This window comes from Vidua macroura, chromosome 24 (genome assembly GCF_024509145.1).
Source record: "Vidua macroura isolate BioBank_ID:100142 chromosome 24, ASM2450914v1, whole genome shotgun sequence".
NCBI classification, from domain to species: domain Eukaryota; kingdom Metazoa; phylum Chordata; class Aves; order Passeriformes; family Viduidae; genus Vidua; species Vidua macroura.
In genome coordinates, this window is record NC_071594.1 from 3,197,192 (window position 1) to 3,212,465 (window position 15,274).

The window sequence follows — 15,274 nt, forward strand, 5'->3', positions numbered from 1 at the left end:
TTTGAGCGATAGGCTCAGTTTAATAATCATTCACATTATTTTTTTTTTTTCTAAGTAGTGCCTGTTTTATAACTGAATGACTGCAGTTCTCAGGTTATTCTGGTAACTTGGATAAATTGGAGTGGGAGGTCCACAAAAGATGTGAGTATGGAAAAGGCAGGAAGAGAGAAAGTGATGGCAGCAGCAGCAGAGTTTCTGGGTGGACTGGAGATGAGCACAGTGGATTTTCTGAGTCCCTCAGTTCATGTGCTCAGTATCATCTGCTAGTTCAACATGACTGGCACAAATAATGGAGAAAAATAGAATAAGGAAGCTTTAACCTCCGTGAAAGTGAGCTCATTTCTTCTTCCTCTGGACAAGTGGATTAAAAATCATGGTGTTACATAATCTCTACCCACAGAAAAGCTTCCGTCTGTCTGGAATGTTATCTGCTGTGGCAGTTGGTGGTTATGAATGAGTTCCCTAATCCATTGACAGAAATGTTCCAGCAGGCACTTGCAGACTTCCCTGTAGTCTAATGCTTGCTGAGAAGCCCTTAGTCAGGTGTCAGGAGCTGATACAGCCTCAGGAGATGGACATGTACATAGCAAAGGCCTTTAAACTGATAGGAGTTTTGGAAAAAAATACTTTACTGCCTGTGCTGGGAAAGGAATCCAACTAAGGAATAGAAAAGAAATAGAGATTATTAAAATCTCAGGTTTTGATTTGCAGTTAAAATTTGATTTCTTAAATCCATGGAGTTTCATATATATGAGCACAACCTAGCCTTTGTCTATAGGATCTAATTTTTCTTTTTCCTTTCCTTACAAATATGAAAAATCATAAGATTATTCAGTCATGTGCAAATCAGATGATTCAGGTATATTTGAGAAGTGGTTCAGCTTTAATATAAAGCACCTAAAGACCATAAGGTTTTGCCCATAACCAGGCTTTGCTGAGATCCATCCTAAGCATGTGTAAATTAGCTAATGTTTGAGTCTCTTGGGACAGGCAGGTTTTAGCTTTTATTCTAAATGCTGCTGGTCTCAGCTGTGCTGCCCAGTGATTTCAGAGCTCCCTTTGAGCGCGATCGAATCCATCGATTTGGACACTGCCCTAATGGAGAACAATATTGATCATGAGCATCTCTTGGCACGTGGGAGAGGAGCTTTCTCATTCCCAGCATTCTCTCCTATTTCACATCCACTAATGGGGCTGGAGCATCTCTGCCTCTCTCCCAGCTCAGGCTCGGGGTGAGGCTGTGCTGAGATGTGCTGGGTGGGGTGGTGCTGTGTCACTGCTCCTGCTGTTCTGGGGTGGAAGTCCCCTCACAGGGCTGAACAAGGTGGCTCTCAGAAAGACCAGAATGAGTTTCTTTGATGCAAGGAGCTGTGTTCACGTGCAGTTTTGCTGTCAAGCCCAAGGAGTGATAAACAGCTGGGTTAGAGGAGGTCAGCTGGGATGCTCTGCACAAGATACTGAAGTGAAACCAGTCTAATGATTTCTGTTACCTTGTGCTGGCTGTGCAAGGGGAAAACTGGGTTTGTGTATTGATAATAATAAAGCTGTGGAGAGCTTTGTGCATTAGCACTGTGCTATATTTAAGTGGTGTCCTGTCTGTCAAATGTCCCTATTACAAAATGTTCTTTGCCAAGATCATGGGCCTCTCTTTTTTAAAGTTGGTTTTGAAAATCAGTTGTTTTCAGTAAAGTGGTTATTATGCCATAGCTGTGGCACCTCTGTGTGTCTTGACTTTGTGCTGTTAAGTCATTCCAAGAGCATTTTAAAGGTGTTATGAACAGCTATGGGAAATGCCACTTCACCACTTGGAGAGCAGAATGATTGCATTTCTGAGAGATGAAATAATTCTTAATGCAGAAAATAGAGTGTTCTCCAGCCTCTCACCCTGTGTTCTGCAGACACTCAGTGCTATCTTTAATTAGAAGGCTGTCACAGCTGAAGTAAAAATAACAACTCAAAACAAAACCTCCTGTGAACCAGATTGAGAGCCATGAGCTTTAAAGGCTTTACTTCTGGAGCAGCTGGAGCCCTGACAAGGAGCATTCCAGCCCCTCATGCTGCCCAGGCCGTGTCTGGCACACAGGGCTGGAGGAGATGTTCCCCTACTGGGACTTCTGCTGATGGGAGAGGTGCTCCAGGTTGAGCAGTAAGAGGTGATTGATATCTTATGTCTTCAGCCAGACTGACAAAAGCCACCTCATTTCATGCAGGCTGTGTTAAGAGCTCTAAAATGTCACAGTGTGGTCACCTCTGGTCAGGACTGAGTTGAAATCATCGGGTTGGAGAGAGCTGCTTTTGGGACATTTATAGACCCTTTTAATTAGCAGGCTCTGCAGGAAAACCTGTCTTCTTGTTAAGGATTTATTAAAATCACACATAAGCTCTATTGGTGAAAGATGCTAATTAATTTGAGATTCTCTTTGATTATTCAGCAGAAGAGTGAATATTCCTCACAAGGACAGGCTTTGAAGATCGTTTCCTTGAAATAAGTAACTTTTTAAAATTCCTGGAATTTCTTTTGCATGTTTTCTTTGAGATAGACACGAAACCAGCTGGCTAGAATATTGCTGGGTTCTCAATTGTCAAGGTGAAAACAAGCCAGAGAGGCCTGCTCTGGAATACACTTCGATTTTAGAACTTCCCCCTTTCAAGAGTGACCTTATCCAGTACCCAAATGGACACCTTCCACCAGCACAAACACCTCATTATGTGTGTTGAAATAGGCATCTTCTCTGCTTTTTCAATTTTGTATATTTTTTGTGGTATTTCCCTTTTCTTACTCCCTCAAAATATGTCTCCAGTTCCTGACTAATTTTGCTGTAATGCTGCACTAGCCAAATATTTTTGTGGAAGAACTATTAGTCATAGAAGAAAGAATGTAATGGAATATTCTTAGAAAGTGTTATAACTATGCTTGACATGTAAAATATTTATCCAGGCATGTAAACAAAGCAAGAGGTGTCTTGCCAATGTCCCCTTGTAAACCTCGGCTGAAATCATGAACTGTTTTTCAGTTCTTGAAAATAAGGTATCAGGTTCTCTGCTGACATGAATTGGCAGAGTGCTAATGGTTGGCCTCACCTAGATGAAATTGTAGCCCCTGCTCTTGCCTTCCTCAAAATAAATCAGGAGGTGTTTTCCAAAGAGCTGTAATTGTGCTAAATAAAACTCCTGTGTTTATTTTGGTTTCAGATTACTCAGTATTACTTGCAGTTACTAATGCAGCTGCACTGTGAAGGGAGCCTTATGTTTGTTTTGCTTTTTCTTATTGTCTGTATCTTAATGAGAATTAAACCATGTGTCTGATTCGGAGAACTCTGTTCTTTCTAAGGACAACACTGATAACGTTCCCTTTGTGCCTCAGCTCCAAGGAGCATCTCTGCCCTTCCACAGGAAAATTCAGCTGTGGCTTTATCTGAACAGGCTTCCAGCCCCTGTTGTGGTGAGATAGGGCAGGGCCCCGTGGGGATGGCAGATAGTGCCCCTGGCAGGGACCCTGTGCCAGCCTGAACCATCCCAGACCTGGGGCAAGATTCCCAGTGCTGGGGGATATGGATATTCTCAGTTCAGTCAGAGAGAAAGAGAGGTTTGTCTAACTAGGAGAGAGCCTAGGAAACAGTTGGGAAAGAATGTAAATAATTCTCTAATCTCTTTTGTTGTTCACATTGTTTATAGATAGGTTCTGCTACTGCACACCAGTGGTGTGAGAGGTTTTTACTTTAAGATCAGTGAAATTAATCCACACGATGTTCTCTATCTATAGAGCGGTGCATTTAAAATAAATCAGTTTCATTCCTTACCTTCTAACTTAGAGTCCTTCTGTTCCTGTCCTGCTCAACAGCGACAGGGGGACACCTGACTTTTGCCAAGCCTGCTTCTGCCCTTCCACACTGGACACAAACTGCTGCTGGACCTGCACTCTGAACCTCTTCTCAACGTGGCAATATTTCCTTGCAAATGTAGTTGCATGCCATTGCAGCCTCCCTGGGTTTGTTTCTTGGGTTTGCTTTGAGTTTTTTCATTGTTATTATTTTGAAAGCTCCTGTGACTGCATCCAACTTTCAAAAATGTGCCACCTATTGTTAGTTTTCCGAGCTGCTGCCATGTAATTGGTTAGAAATGAATGGCAGTTGTAGGGCAGAGTTGTAGCAGATGAGCTGGGAATGAGTGAGCAGTTACTTGTTGGGATCCCTTCCAGAGAAGGAAGGTGGAGTTCTGAGCTGCTCATAGCCTTTCTAAAATAAGAGTCCAAACAAGTAGGTGCTTTTTGCCATGGATGAAATGTCAGATAATTTTTTGTAGCAAACAAAAAGCTCCGTAAATGAGAAGAGGAGTTTTGGCTTAGGATATTGTCTTTGCTGAATTTTTAATTTTTACTTAAATTAATTAAAACTTACGTAGTTCAAAACACACTGATAATACACCAATGCTTATCTTGAGAGATCCACAGTGAACAGTTGCTGTGCTAAAAATAGTGTAATTATAAAAGCTAATTTATAAATTATACATACACAAATGTATATATATATATATATATGTAAATTATATATAAAAATATATAAATCTATTCTTTCTCCTGATGATGGCCACCAGCCTCACCTGGTGTGGGACAACACCTGTTGGTGATAAGAGATTCTTGCTGTTTACATTCCCCCAGCCTCTTTACCACGGCACAAGTGATTTATTACACCTGTATCTGGACAGATGAGAGAATTGGGCATTAAAGAAATAAAATCTTGCTCCCAAACCAAAAGCAATAAGAAGTTTTTGCATACAAAAGTTAGTAAATTAGTGACTTGGATTTTTTTTTTCTATGTTGTATTGCTTGGTTTGTTTTTAATTAAGAGCTCTCTAAAGGCATCTTTTATTCAGACTTGCCAGGGCACATGTGCTTTATCACTGGCATGAGTCAGGAGGAAAATAGTTTCCTGCCTGTTTAGGTTCTCTTTGCATTAAAAAGTATATATTATTGATGACATGTGATATATTTAATTGTGTTTGGAGCAGTCTCTGAGCAATCCAGCTGTATCTTAGGGGAAAGCAGTAACAGATAGAATCGATTGATTTAATATTTGAGCTGACAAAGGGTAACATTTCCAGGTGACATAAACGTGTATTGCCTTGGCCATGGCACCAGAGCACTGAGGGAAAGTGGTGGTTCTTATTGAGGCTCTTCAGCAATGCACTGATGTGTCAAAATAACTCATTTTCTCCTCAGTTACTGTCCATTTGTTTGGGCCCACGTCCTCGGGCTCCTGGGCTTGGGAATCCATGTGCACATACTTACGTACATAATCAAAAATTCTGGTGGCTAATTCCTCTCTGCCTGTCTAAGGGATGTGTGGCAGGAGGGTGTTTTACCAAATGGTATCAGGGGTTTCATAAAAATAAGCCTTTTCTACCACACAATTCCTGCATAAACAGTCTGGATGAGGAATCTGGAGAGAGAGAGAGATTCCGGAGGCTTTTACTGAAAAGAGGAGACTTTAAGCTGTTACCACACAGTTTATATTCAAACTTTCCACGAATCAGCTGGAGGGACTTTTAACCTGAAATATTTACATGAATCAGCCGCCCGTGCTTTGGGGGAGTGACCAGTGCTGCTCGAGGAGTTTAAACTCCGAAGCTTTGCTGTGCCCTGGTGCTTCCCTCTGCTCCAGGAGGATTTCGGGTCGTGGTGCAGGGAGCACCGAGCACGGATGAGCCGGCAGTAAGTGAGGGGTGCTTGGCAGAGGGTTTGCTCCAGAGTTACCCCAGGAAATGTGGGTGATCAGTTCTGCTCAGAACTTCTGGTGGTTGCAGGTGGATCAGATTCTCTGTTGGAACTCCCTCAGGAATGTTCTTGTTCTTATGCTGTTTGCTGCAGTTTATAATTGAAAAACTGGACTTCTTATAATACAAATGCAGGAATTGAAATCATGAAAATTTGGAACCAAGTTTGATTTAACTGCCTAAGAACAAGCTTTTTTAAATCCAAAGGGATAAGGCAGCAGTTGCTTTTTTGTGCTTTGCTGAAGTGTGTGGGATTTTCTGAAATCTTTATAAATACTTGTGCAGCAAATGGTAGAACAGAGAACACAGCCAAACTGTTCTCTGCAGCACTTACTCCTGTTGCAGGCTATCACCTAAGTATTTGTAGCTTAATTTAATACAGGTGAAGAGAAGGTGTAACTCACAGGTGTCACCTGCCTTAAAACTTTATTTAGCTCAGTATTGTTTATTTTAGCAGGGAACATTTGTTTTTCCTGTCTCTAGGTAAAAATATCCTGCTTATATTTGCAACAGCTCATCTTTTGCCACAGTTTTTTTTCCCTTTTCCCTGATCATATCTGCACAATCCAACCTTCTGCCAAGGAAGGAGGTGTGTATTCTATATGGGCATGGCCAGCTTTATTAAAAGTGCTGAATTTAATCAGATAGCACTGGCAAAGTTGCCATTGCCATAGTGGTAAGAAGGTCTTTATGAGGATCAAATATAATTTTTCAGGTGACTGTCTTTATTCCAGTATTGTGAGGAAATACCCTTTACAGTTCACTTGGGTTTGCTCTCTTAACATGAATACCTTGGGCCTCAGAGGGAGGGAAATAAAAAAGCAGTAACTTGTTGCCGTGGTGAGGAATTTTACTCTGTGGTGGAACACTGCTGGATGCACTTCATCTGTTCTGCTGATGAGGCTGCCACGGTGTGACCTTCCTATTTTGGGAAAGTCTGTGATAGGTTACATTCAGTTAATAAATACCCATTATTTTTCTGCAAGTTTTAGTCTTGGTGATTGTAAATTGGTAAAAGAAAAGTTGCTGTGAGTGTGGGGCACTGATGAGGGGTCGGTTCAGTGCATAAACTGAGCACTGGTGGTGACAGAAAGACCTGGTGACCCTGGGTCTTAAATCAAGGTGTGCAAGTGCAGTGTTAAACCCTTAAACCCATACTGCCAACTGTAGTTTTGAATTGCATTTGTAGAAACAGTGGAGTTTTGTTGAGCCTCAAGTAAATGAGTAAGTCAGTAAACTTTGCTAACAGTGTAGCACTATGCAGAGAATGGGAGAAACAATCAAGCATTTCATCAGCCTCCTTCCTGTCTCTTGCCAACATTTTCGGGCTGTCCTGCATTGCATCAGGCCTGCTGGACACTATTTTCCATCTATCGTTTGGAGCCAGATAGAAAATGAATCCTCTGTATATTGATAGAGTTATTTCATAACAAGGGAAAAGCTTTTTGTCATGTGCCTGTGCTGGTTCAACCTCTAAATCAGATTTTATTGTCTGCTTGTGTTTGTGTTGGGAAAATGAAATGAGGATCAGTAGGAGGGTTGTGAAAAGCACGTGAAGGCTGCAGTTAGATGTTTTTCTCTCTGGTGCAGTCCAGGTGAATGCCTGGACCATGTTGTTCTCCAGTGCTCCAGGTGTATCTACGGGTACCAGGGAGTGGAAACCCCACACCTGCAAAGTCTCACCTTGCTCTGGACATCTCCATTGGTTCAGGTACATGGGGCAGTGCTTGGGGCTTAGTCTGGAAGTGCTCTCCTGGTTGGGAGAGATCTGAGGAGCCAGGCTGGGAGAGCTGGGGTTGTCCAACCGGGATGGGAGAAAGCTCCAGGGAAGACCTTAGACCCCCTTCCAGGGACTAAAGAGACTAAGAGAGCTGGGGAGGGGCTTGGGACAAGGGACTGGAGTGACAGGACAAAGGGGAATGGCTTCCACTGCCAGAGGGCAGGGATGGATGGGATATTGGGAAGGAATTCTTCCCTGTAAGGATGGTGAGGCCCTGGCACAGGGTGCCCAGAGCAGCTGTGGCTGCTCCATCCCTGGCAGTGCCCAAGGCCAGGCTGGACAGGGCTGGGAGCAGCCTGGGACAGTGGGAGGTGTCCCTGCCATGGCAGGGGCTGGCACTGGGGGGGCTTTGAGATCCTTACAGAATGAGCCATCAGGTCAGGTCTGATTTTTTAATCAAGGAGAACATTTCACCTTTTGCCTTTCTTTCTATTGGATGAGTTCCTGTCACTCTGCACAAGAAGTGAGTGAATACCTCTCTGCCACTGGGAAGATTTTATTGCAGGTGAACTGAGCTAACAGGCAGAGTTGTTTGTTTTTTCTCTTTCTCTGGGAAAGTCTTCATCTGATGATCAGAAGCAAATAGTTATTATGAAAATTAGAAGTTGGATTGCTGCCTACTTGCCAATATTATAATTTTTTAGATCAAGTTTGATGGCTGCTTTTTTACTTAACCAATTTTACCCAGTCCAGGGGAGATCCATTATCTCCGTGCTGCATTCCCTGCTGTGGTTTATACCTTTCAGTGCTTCCCCTAATCCTTATGTACAGGAAACACTTCTTCTTATTTATCTTAAACCCATGAGATTGCCCTTTTTCTCTCCAAAGTAGAAAGCTAATCATTGCTAATTTGTTTTTCTGCTTTTATGTTTAGAGAAACTTTTGGAATATTCTAAGGGGACCTTTTTAGGAATTTCTGCTGGTTTTGTCTGATATAAAGTTAGTTTTCTTCCTAGTAGCTTATAGGGGGCTGTGGTTTGGATTTTTGCTGAAAAAAGAGGTTGATAACACAGGGGTGTTTTAGTTATTGCTGAGCAGGGCTCACACAGAGCCAAGGCCTTTTTTGCTCCCCACCCACCAGTGGGCTGGGGGACACAGCCAGGCCAGCTGACCCAGGGATGGATATTCCACTCTTATGGCATCATGCTCAGCATTGAAGGAACAGGGGGGGATGTTAGGAGTGATGGTGTTATTCTTCCCAGGTGATGGAGCCCTGCTCTCCTGGGCACGGCTGAACACCTTCCTGCCCATGGAAAGTGGGGAATGAATTCCTTTTTTGTTTTACTTACATGCACAGCTTTCATAGAGTCATAGAGCCTTACAATTCATCATATTCCACCCCCAGCCATGGCAGGGACACCTTCCACTGTCCCAGGTTGCTCCAAGCCCTGTTCAACCTGGCCTTGGACACTGCCAGCAATCCGGGAGCAGCCACAGCTGCTCTGGGCTCCCCACCCTCACAGGAAAGAATTCCTTCCCACTATCCCATCTATCCCTGCCCTCTGACAGTGGGAAGCCATTCCCCTTTGTTCTGTCACTCCAGCAGTCCCTCTCTGGCTTCCTTGGAGCCCCTTCAGATCCTGGAAGGTTCCTTTACCTATTAAAACATCTGGATCTCAACCCCTGAGTTACTCTTCCAGTTCTCTCCCCATCCCACCAGGGAGCAGTGAGCACGTGGCTGTTTGGGGCTCAGTTGCCATCTGGGGTTAAACCAGGACACAAATTAAAGCCAGGCTTTAGCCAGTGTGGAAAGACGTGCAATTCCATTAGAAATCCATCTTGTTCTCAGTGTAGGACTGTGGAATTAGGTCAGGCACACCCTGCGTACGCGTGTTTCCTGCTTGCTCATATTTCTGAGAATAATTGTACATGGGAATGTTTTTGTAGGCTTAAAGGAGTGTTGTCACCTTAAAAATGAGTTGTTTGGAGTTTTATTTCTGTCGTGATGGTTAGGCTGTGGTTTAGGAAGAGGGGAGGATTGTTCACCAGCTGATTCACTCACTGCTGGTGCTTCCTCACCATTTGCAAACCAAATGGTGAAATAAAGCCACTCATTTCTACTATTTTTACTCTCTTACACCTTTTCCCTTGCCATGCCAGATGACAGTGAGACCCTGTATAAGCTGTCAGGTCTTATAGCAAGGGCTTTACTCTTCAATGGATTTTGGCAGCTAGGCTTTTTATTAGTTTTCTTTGAAGTTTCTGTGAAGTTCTTCGTACCCAAAATACTCTATCATTGGAATTTTTAAAAATCCAATGATAAGGAGTATATCTTTATAAATATAATAGAATATTGCATTTATGTAATACAGTAAATAAAAAGTACAAACCAGCATGTTTGTACTGATGCTTTTGTTTTCTCTTGCTTAATAAATGTGTTGTATCTAAATGGGTTTTCTCTGCTGGCCACGTTGCAATATTTGAGTTTCTTTTGACAGCACACATCACCTTGTTCATGGTGCTCAGTGCAAGTGAAGCCATTCAGCTCTTCCAGTAATGGGGTGAGAGCTGTATGCATTGGGAAGTGGCTTTGGATGGGCTTTAGATCTCTTAGGGTGGGGAAGGATAATGTACTGAAGATGTCACAGCCTCTTTACATTCCGGAACACTTCCTTAAGGAATGCAAAGAACAGGGATCAGCCTCTTTATCTCTGCAAAACATTTGCAGCATATATTGTTTGTACCAGTGGTGCATTGCAAAATTAAAGTGTTTCCACTTTGTGATTAAAAACAACTGAAATATGACTTCCGTGTTTTTCCCTCAAAAAAGACAAGACTCTAGACAAGTTTAAAAAGAGATTATTTCAGTGGGACCACCAGCACAGGGTCTGGAGAACAGAGATGTTTGTGCAGTTGCACAGCTCATTCTTGACATTGTTGTGTTCCAGAGGAAGGAGGGGCCCACATGCTCCATGTATGACCAGAGCCAGATGGGAATTTTGATTTTTGATTCTGATACTGACTCCCTTAAGAAAAATGAAAAACCCAGCCTTTCTCTGGCTGGAGGAGCTCTTTCTCTGATCTTTAGTGCTGAATATGACATGGGGCTTTCGGTGCTCCTGAGTGCCCAGCTCCCACAATCCAGCTGTGAGGCTTCATCTCCTCGGTGGACTGGTCCTTACCTGATCCTTCAGGATCTGAGCATGCAAACACATCACAGAGAAGCGAGGAAAGACATCAGGGTGCCTGTTCACTGCTCCTGAGCCATCCTGTGGTACCAGCCAATTTACACTTCCCAGAGAGTGGAAAGGAGCCCTTTAAGGAGGGTGGTAACCTGGCAGTGTTTGTCCTGCTAGGACAGGGGAACTGCTGGTGCAGGGCCAGGGAGCTGAGTTGTGAACGTGCTCCAAGTCAGTAACACCTGAGTAGGCAGTGGGCCTGCTGCTCTGGGCCTGAGGATTAGGTCTCTGCCTCTGTGTCCCTGTTTTCTCTCATAAAATGCTTCCCTGCAGTGCTTCCCAGGGCTCTTAGGAGCAATGAGCAGTTAATATTTGTAAAAAGCTTTGAAGCTGAATGGTGCTAATTATTATTTATAGGCATTCATTCTCACCACGGGTAGTTCTCCTTGATCCTGGGCATAAAAGGAAACCAGGACATTTGTAAGCTGGTCAGGCAGGAGTTTGGCCTTGAAGTCTTTATGTACTTGTTTCCCCACTGGGTTCTGGGTGTGTTTGCAATATATTTGTCACATTAAATGACCAGTTTGGGGATTTATTGTACCAGCCAGATGTGCCAAAAGATCTTTTCTCATTTCCCTCAATTCTGCTGACACACGACGTGCAGGATTTTGGCATGCCAGGAGACAGGGAAATGCCATCAGCCTGAGCTGGGTCGGATGATCAGCAGGATTGGATGTTCCACTTCCAGGAAAGAGGAAAGTCAGATCTTATGCTTGGGAGAGCCATCACATTGCAAAGAGCAGCTGTTTTCAGCAGGTTTTGGTGATGCTCAGCTTCGTTGAAGAAAACAGAAAAGAAGAGGGAGAAAGATGTCAAACAGCTGGGATGTTTTTTCCCTGACAATCCTGCTTAGCAGATTAAGCAGCAGAAGGGGGAAATGACAAAGGAAAACTGGTGTATTGTAGTTCCTGAGTAACTGGTGGTAGTTCTGTAAATAATTTCTGAGCTGCTGTAGTTAAGGACTCTGCTGAAGGGTGTGCAGAGTCTCTGCATTTAATTCAGAGCTTGAGGTGATGAACAAAGATTTCAACATTCACCCAGCCCAGTTTGGTTGTTGTGAAATTCAGTCTGTTGGTGTTTCATGCTATTTGACATCATTTAAATGGGGCTTGTAAGGCAGAGCTCTGGGGGAGTTATGGAGTCTAAGTGTCTCTGAATAACACTGCTCTTTGCCTCCATATACTCTACTTACTGATCTGATTTCCTGCCTAATTTCTCCTCTCTGCTGAGTAATGTATTGAATAATCAAGGGATTGTTCAGGCACCACAAGGGAAAGTTGTTGGCAGAGCTGCAGCAATTCAGCACTTCTGGAAGAAAGAGGCCCAAGAAGTAAATTTTATGCTTATCTTGTTTTCTTAATGGAGTTCTTGTCAGCTCACAGAGCAAATTCTGTTCCCTGGTGAGTGTGGTAGCATCAGCTTTGTCGGGGATATTGTTTCAGTGTAGGAATGTTAATGCCAGGGGAGAAGAGTTCCAGAGCACAACCCAGTGTGGTGTCTGTTCCTCTGAGCAACTTGGGCTAGTGGCAGGTGTCCCTCAAGATGCTTTAAGGTCCCTCCAAACCAGAGCATTCTGGGGTTCCTCCTGACAGCCAGCAAGTCTCAAGAATGACTCCCTTTAAGGGCTTTCCCTTAGGGTTAGGGTTATGATTATATATCTGCTCAACAAGGGTATTCTTTTCTCCATCTCAAAATACTTTTCTCTAAGTCAATCAAATGGCATTTTAAAAACAGGTTTTCACTTTCAGTTCAGTTACCAAATTTTAAAGCATTTTGGTTCATATTACAGATTGCAGAATGTTCTGAGTTGAAAAGGACCCACAAGGATCATTAAGTCCAAATCTTCAGTGAATGGCCTGTGCAGGGATTGAATGCACAACCTTGGTGTTATCAGCATCATGCTCCAGCCAGCTGAGCTAATCTCACGGTCAAAACACACAATGTAATAATTCAGTGAATGTGTTTGAAATCACATCATTAGCTGTATATATACTTCAACATTTGCAGTCTTGAAAAATTCCATTTCCTCACAATAATTACAGTGCTGTGAAACAGGGGAATAGTTGACTTTTTGTTCCACTGAACATTGTCAATTCTGGAATTGATTTAAAGGCTTTTGGTGGCAGGGGGGCTAGGGGTGGGCTTTTTTTCCATCCAGGGTGTTTTAGAGTATGTGGGTTTTCATATTTAGATTTCTCTCCATACCCCTGTGTCCCACTGCCTGACACTGCTGGACATTCTACCACGCCTTTGCTGCTCTGGCACACGAGAGAAGAGGGCAGAGGGTTGCTCAGGTTGTTCTCATGGAGTTTGTGTTACCTTTGTTCAAGTAAAAGATTTGTTCATGTGTGACCACATCCATCCCAATTAAGATGTTAGGAAAGGTTCTTCCCCCAGAGCTGGGCACTGACCAGGCTCCCCAGGGAATGGGCACAGCCCCAAAGCTGCCAGAGCTCCTGGGACAGGGTGGGATTGTTGGGCTGTCTGTGCAGGGCCAGGAGCTCGACTCAGTGATCCCTGAGTCCCTTCCAGCTCAGGATATTCCACGATTCTCCCTGGAGGATGCTTGGTCACACAGTTTAGCTGTGGATGGTTGTGAGCAGCAGGGATGTTCTCCATACTGATGTTCTCCAACTCAAGATATTCCATGAGTCTATTCCCAGGTACAAGGCAGCATTCACAGGGGTTTCTGGTGGGACTGCTGAGGGGTTTCTCCAGGGTCCAGGCAGCCAGGACAGGAAAGCAGCCTGGAAGGTGTGGGGAGAGGGAGTTTTCCCATGCTGGGTATTTTGGTGAGAGCAGAGGGCAAGGCAGTGCTCTGGGTGCTGTTCAGGTCGATGGCACTGAGGTGACCCTTGGGGGCTCCTTGTGTCACTGTGCTGCCAGGCAGAGCCTTTAAAAAAATAAATGGTTTGTTGTTGCCAGAAATCTTCCTTTGGACCACCATCACATGATGTGTAAGCAGCAGATTTTCTAAAAATATACAGATATAATAATGCTGGCAACTTAGAATTGGGTTTACAGAACAAAAGGAATTAATTGTTATTCCTTTTTTAAAATTCTCATTAGGAATAAAAAGCTTAATTCAGACTGCCAGTAACAATGGGCTTGAAATCCACCACTGAACTGCTCATTAAGGCCTTCACCCTCAGCAGGTGCTGGCCAGAAAACTCAGCAACTCTGACTTGGCATTTTGCTGTTTTATTAGTGCTGTGTTTTATCTACTTTGTCTCTGCCACGGCAGTGTTCTGCCAGGCGTCAGAGGTGGCACCCACAGGCCCTGCAGTCATCATTCAGCCAAGGGCAAGACACAGGACAATTGTTCTGCAGGGGGGAAATTGGAGAAATTCATTAATGAGGAAATTGGTGTTTTATGTTTGAGAGAGTGAAAGGAAAACACTTGAAGCCAAGAAAGGAGAGCTGGTTCTTGTGCAGAGCAAAACAAATGCTAGAGAGAATGAGGGAAAGAAACAGCAAAGAGATCTGATCTGTCAGGAGATACAAAGGAGTGAAGTGGGTCTTAAAGATAGAAGGAGGAAGGAATTTTACGTGGAAAAAAAAGGAAGCTGTGTCTCTGCATATGCTGGAAGAGCATTCCAGATGTGAGTGGCAGAGATTAAAGCATTGTGTGAGGCTGCTCCAGCCATGGCTCTTCTGCGCTATCCAAGTGTCCGTTGTGGGACTCTAGTGGGTTAAATACTGGGGGGAGCACTGTGTGACAGCATGGCATAGATCCAGAAGAAAGAACCAAAACTAAGCAATGACTGGCAGCAGGGAACCTCCTGGTCAAACCTCAGAGTGGTTAAGAGGCAATGCCTGAGCTGTTAACTGGGAAAATGTTTTATTTCAGGCTGTAACCATGTTATAGAGCTCACTTGGCCAGGACTGGGAGTCAAGAATATAAACATTTTTAAAGGGCTGTAGAGGTCTTGGAGGAGTTTGCCAGGAAGGTATTTGAAGGAGCACACATGTGATCTAAATACATCAGTGGCTTTAGACTTACCTTTAAAAAAGTGATGGTCTATAAATTAAATATATTTAATAGACCCCTGATTACTTTAAAATCTTTTTTCCCCACTTCCCAGGTGAGGGTAGGGGCATAGCTAGCACCGTAAGCCTCTGAAACACAGTTAAATACCTGAAGAAATGCCTTTTGAGCCTGGGGGACCTTGTTTGTAGTACCAGATACAGAGATTTGCACTTCATTGCTTGGGAGCTTCTTCCAAAACTAACAACCTGGATTCTCTCTCCAGCTCTTCTCTTAGGAAACGCCACCAACTCCTCACAGCACGGAGGCCCAGCATGAATGGGAACTGTGCTGGGGGCACAGACTGGTTGAGAAAGCTGGAGTCCAGTTGTCCTGTGGGAAACAGAACTGTAGCAGCCCATGAGTCAGAAGAAAGTTCTGTGGTGTTAGGAGGTCACAGCCCTGCAGTTGCCAGGACTGAGGGTAAGTCTTTGAGGGAGGTTATTTTTTGGGCTTTAAGGGGTGTTGTGTTTTGGAAAATGTTCCAGTGTCACAGGGCAGTTTGCACTGGGCAGT

The 15,274-nt window shown here is 43.8% G+C and overlaps 1 protein-coding gene across 7 annotated transcripts in view; it reads left to right on the plus strand.

Annotated features, from left to right (window-relative positions):
- KCTD20 (potassium channel tetramerization domain containing 20) overlaps positions 1-15,274 on the plus strand; it is a 30,275-nt gene that overhangs the window by 6,065 nt on the left and 8,936 nt on the right. For 2 of the 7 annotated variants that reach the window (XM_053998076.1, XM_053998075.1), the window contains exons 3-4: positions 3,842-3,959; positions 14,985-15,181. In XM_053998076.1, coding sequence (XP_053854051.1) covers positions 15,034-15,181 — 148 coding nt within the window. In that variant the 5' untranslated portion in view covers positions 3,842-3,959; positions 14,985-15,033. Of the gene's footprint in view, positions 1-3,841; positions 3,960-4,856; positions 5,711-7,349; positions 7,484-14,984; positions 15,182-15,274 lie in introns of those variants that run through there. The other 5 variants (XM_053998079.1, XM_053998078.1, XM_053998074.1 and 2 more) reach the window with 4 other exon arrangements.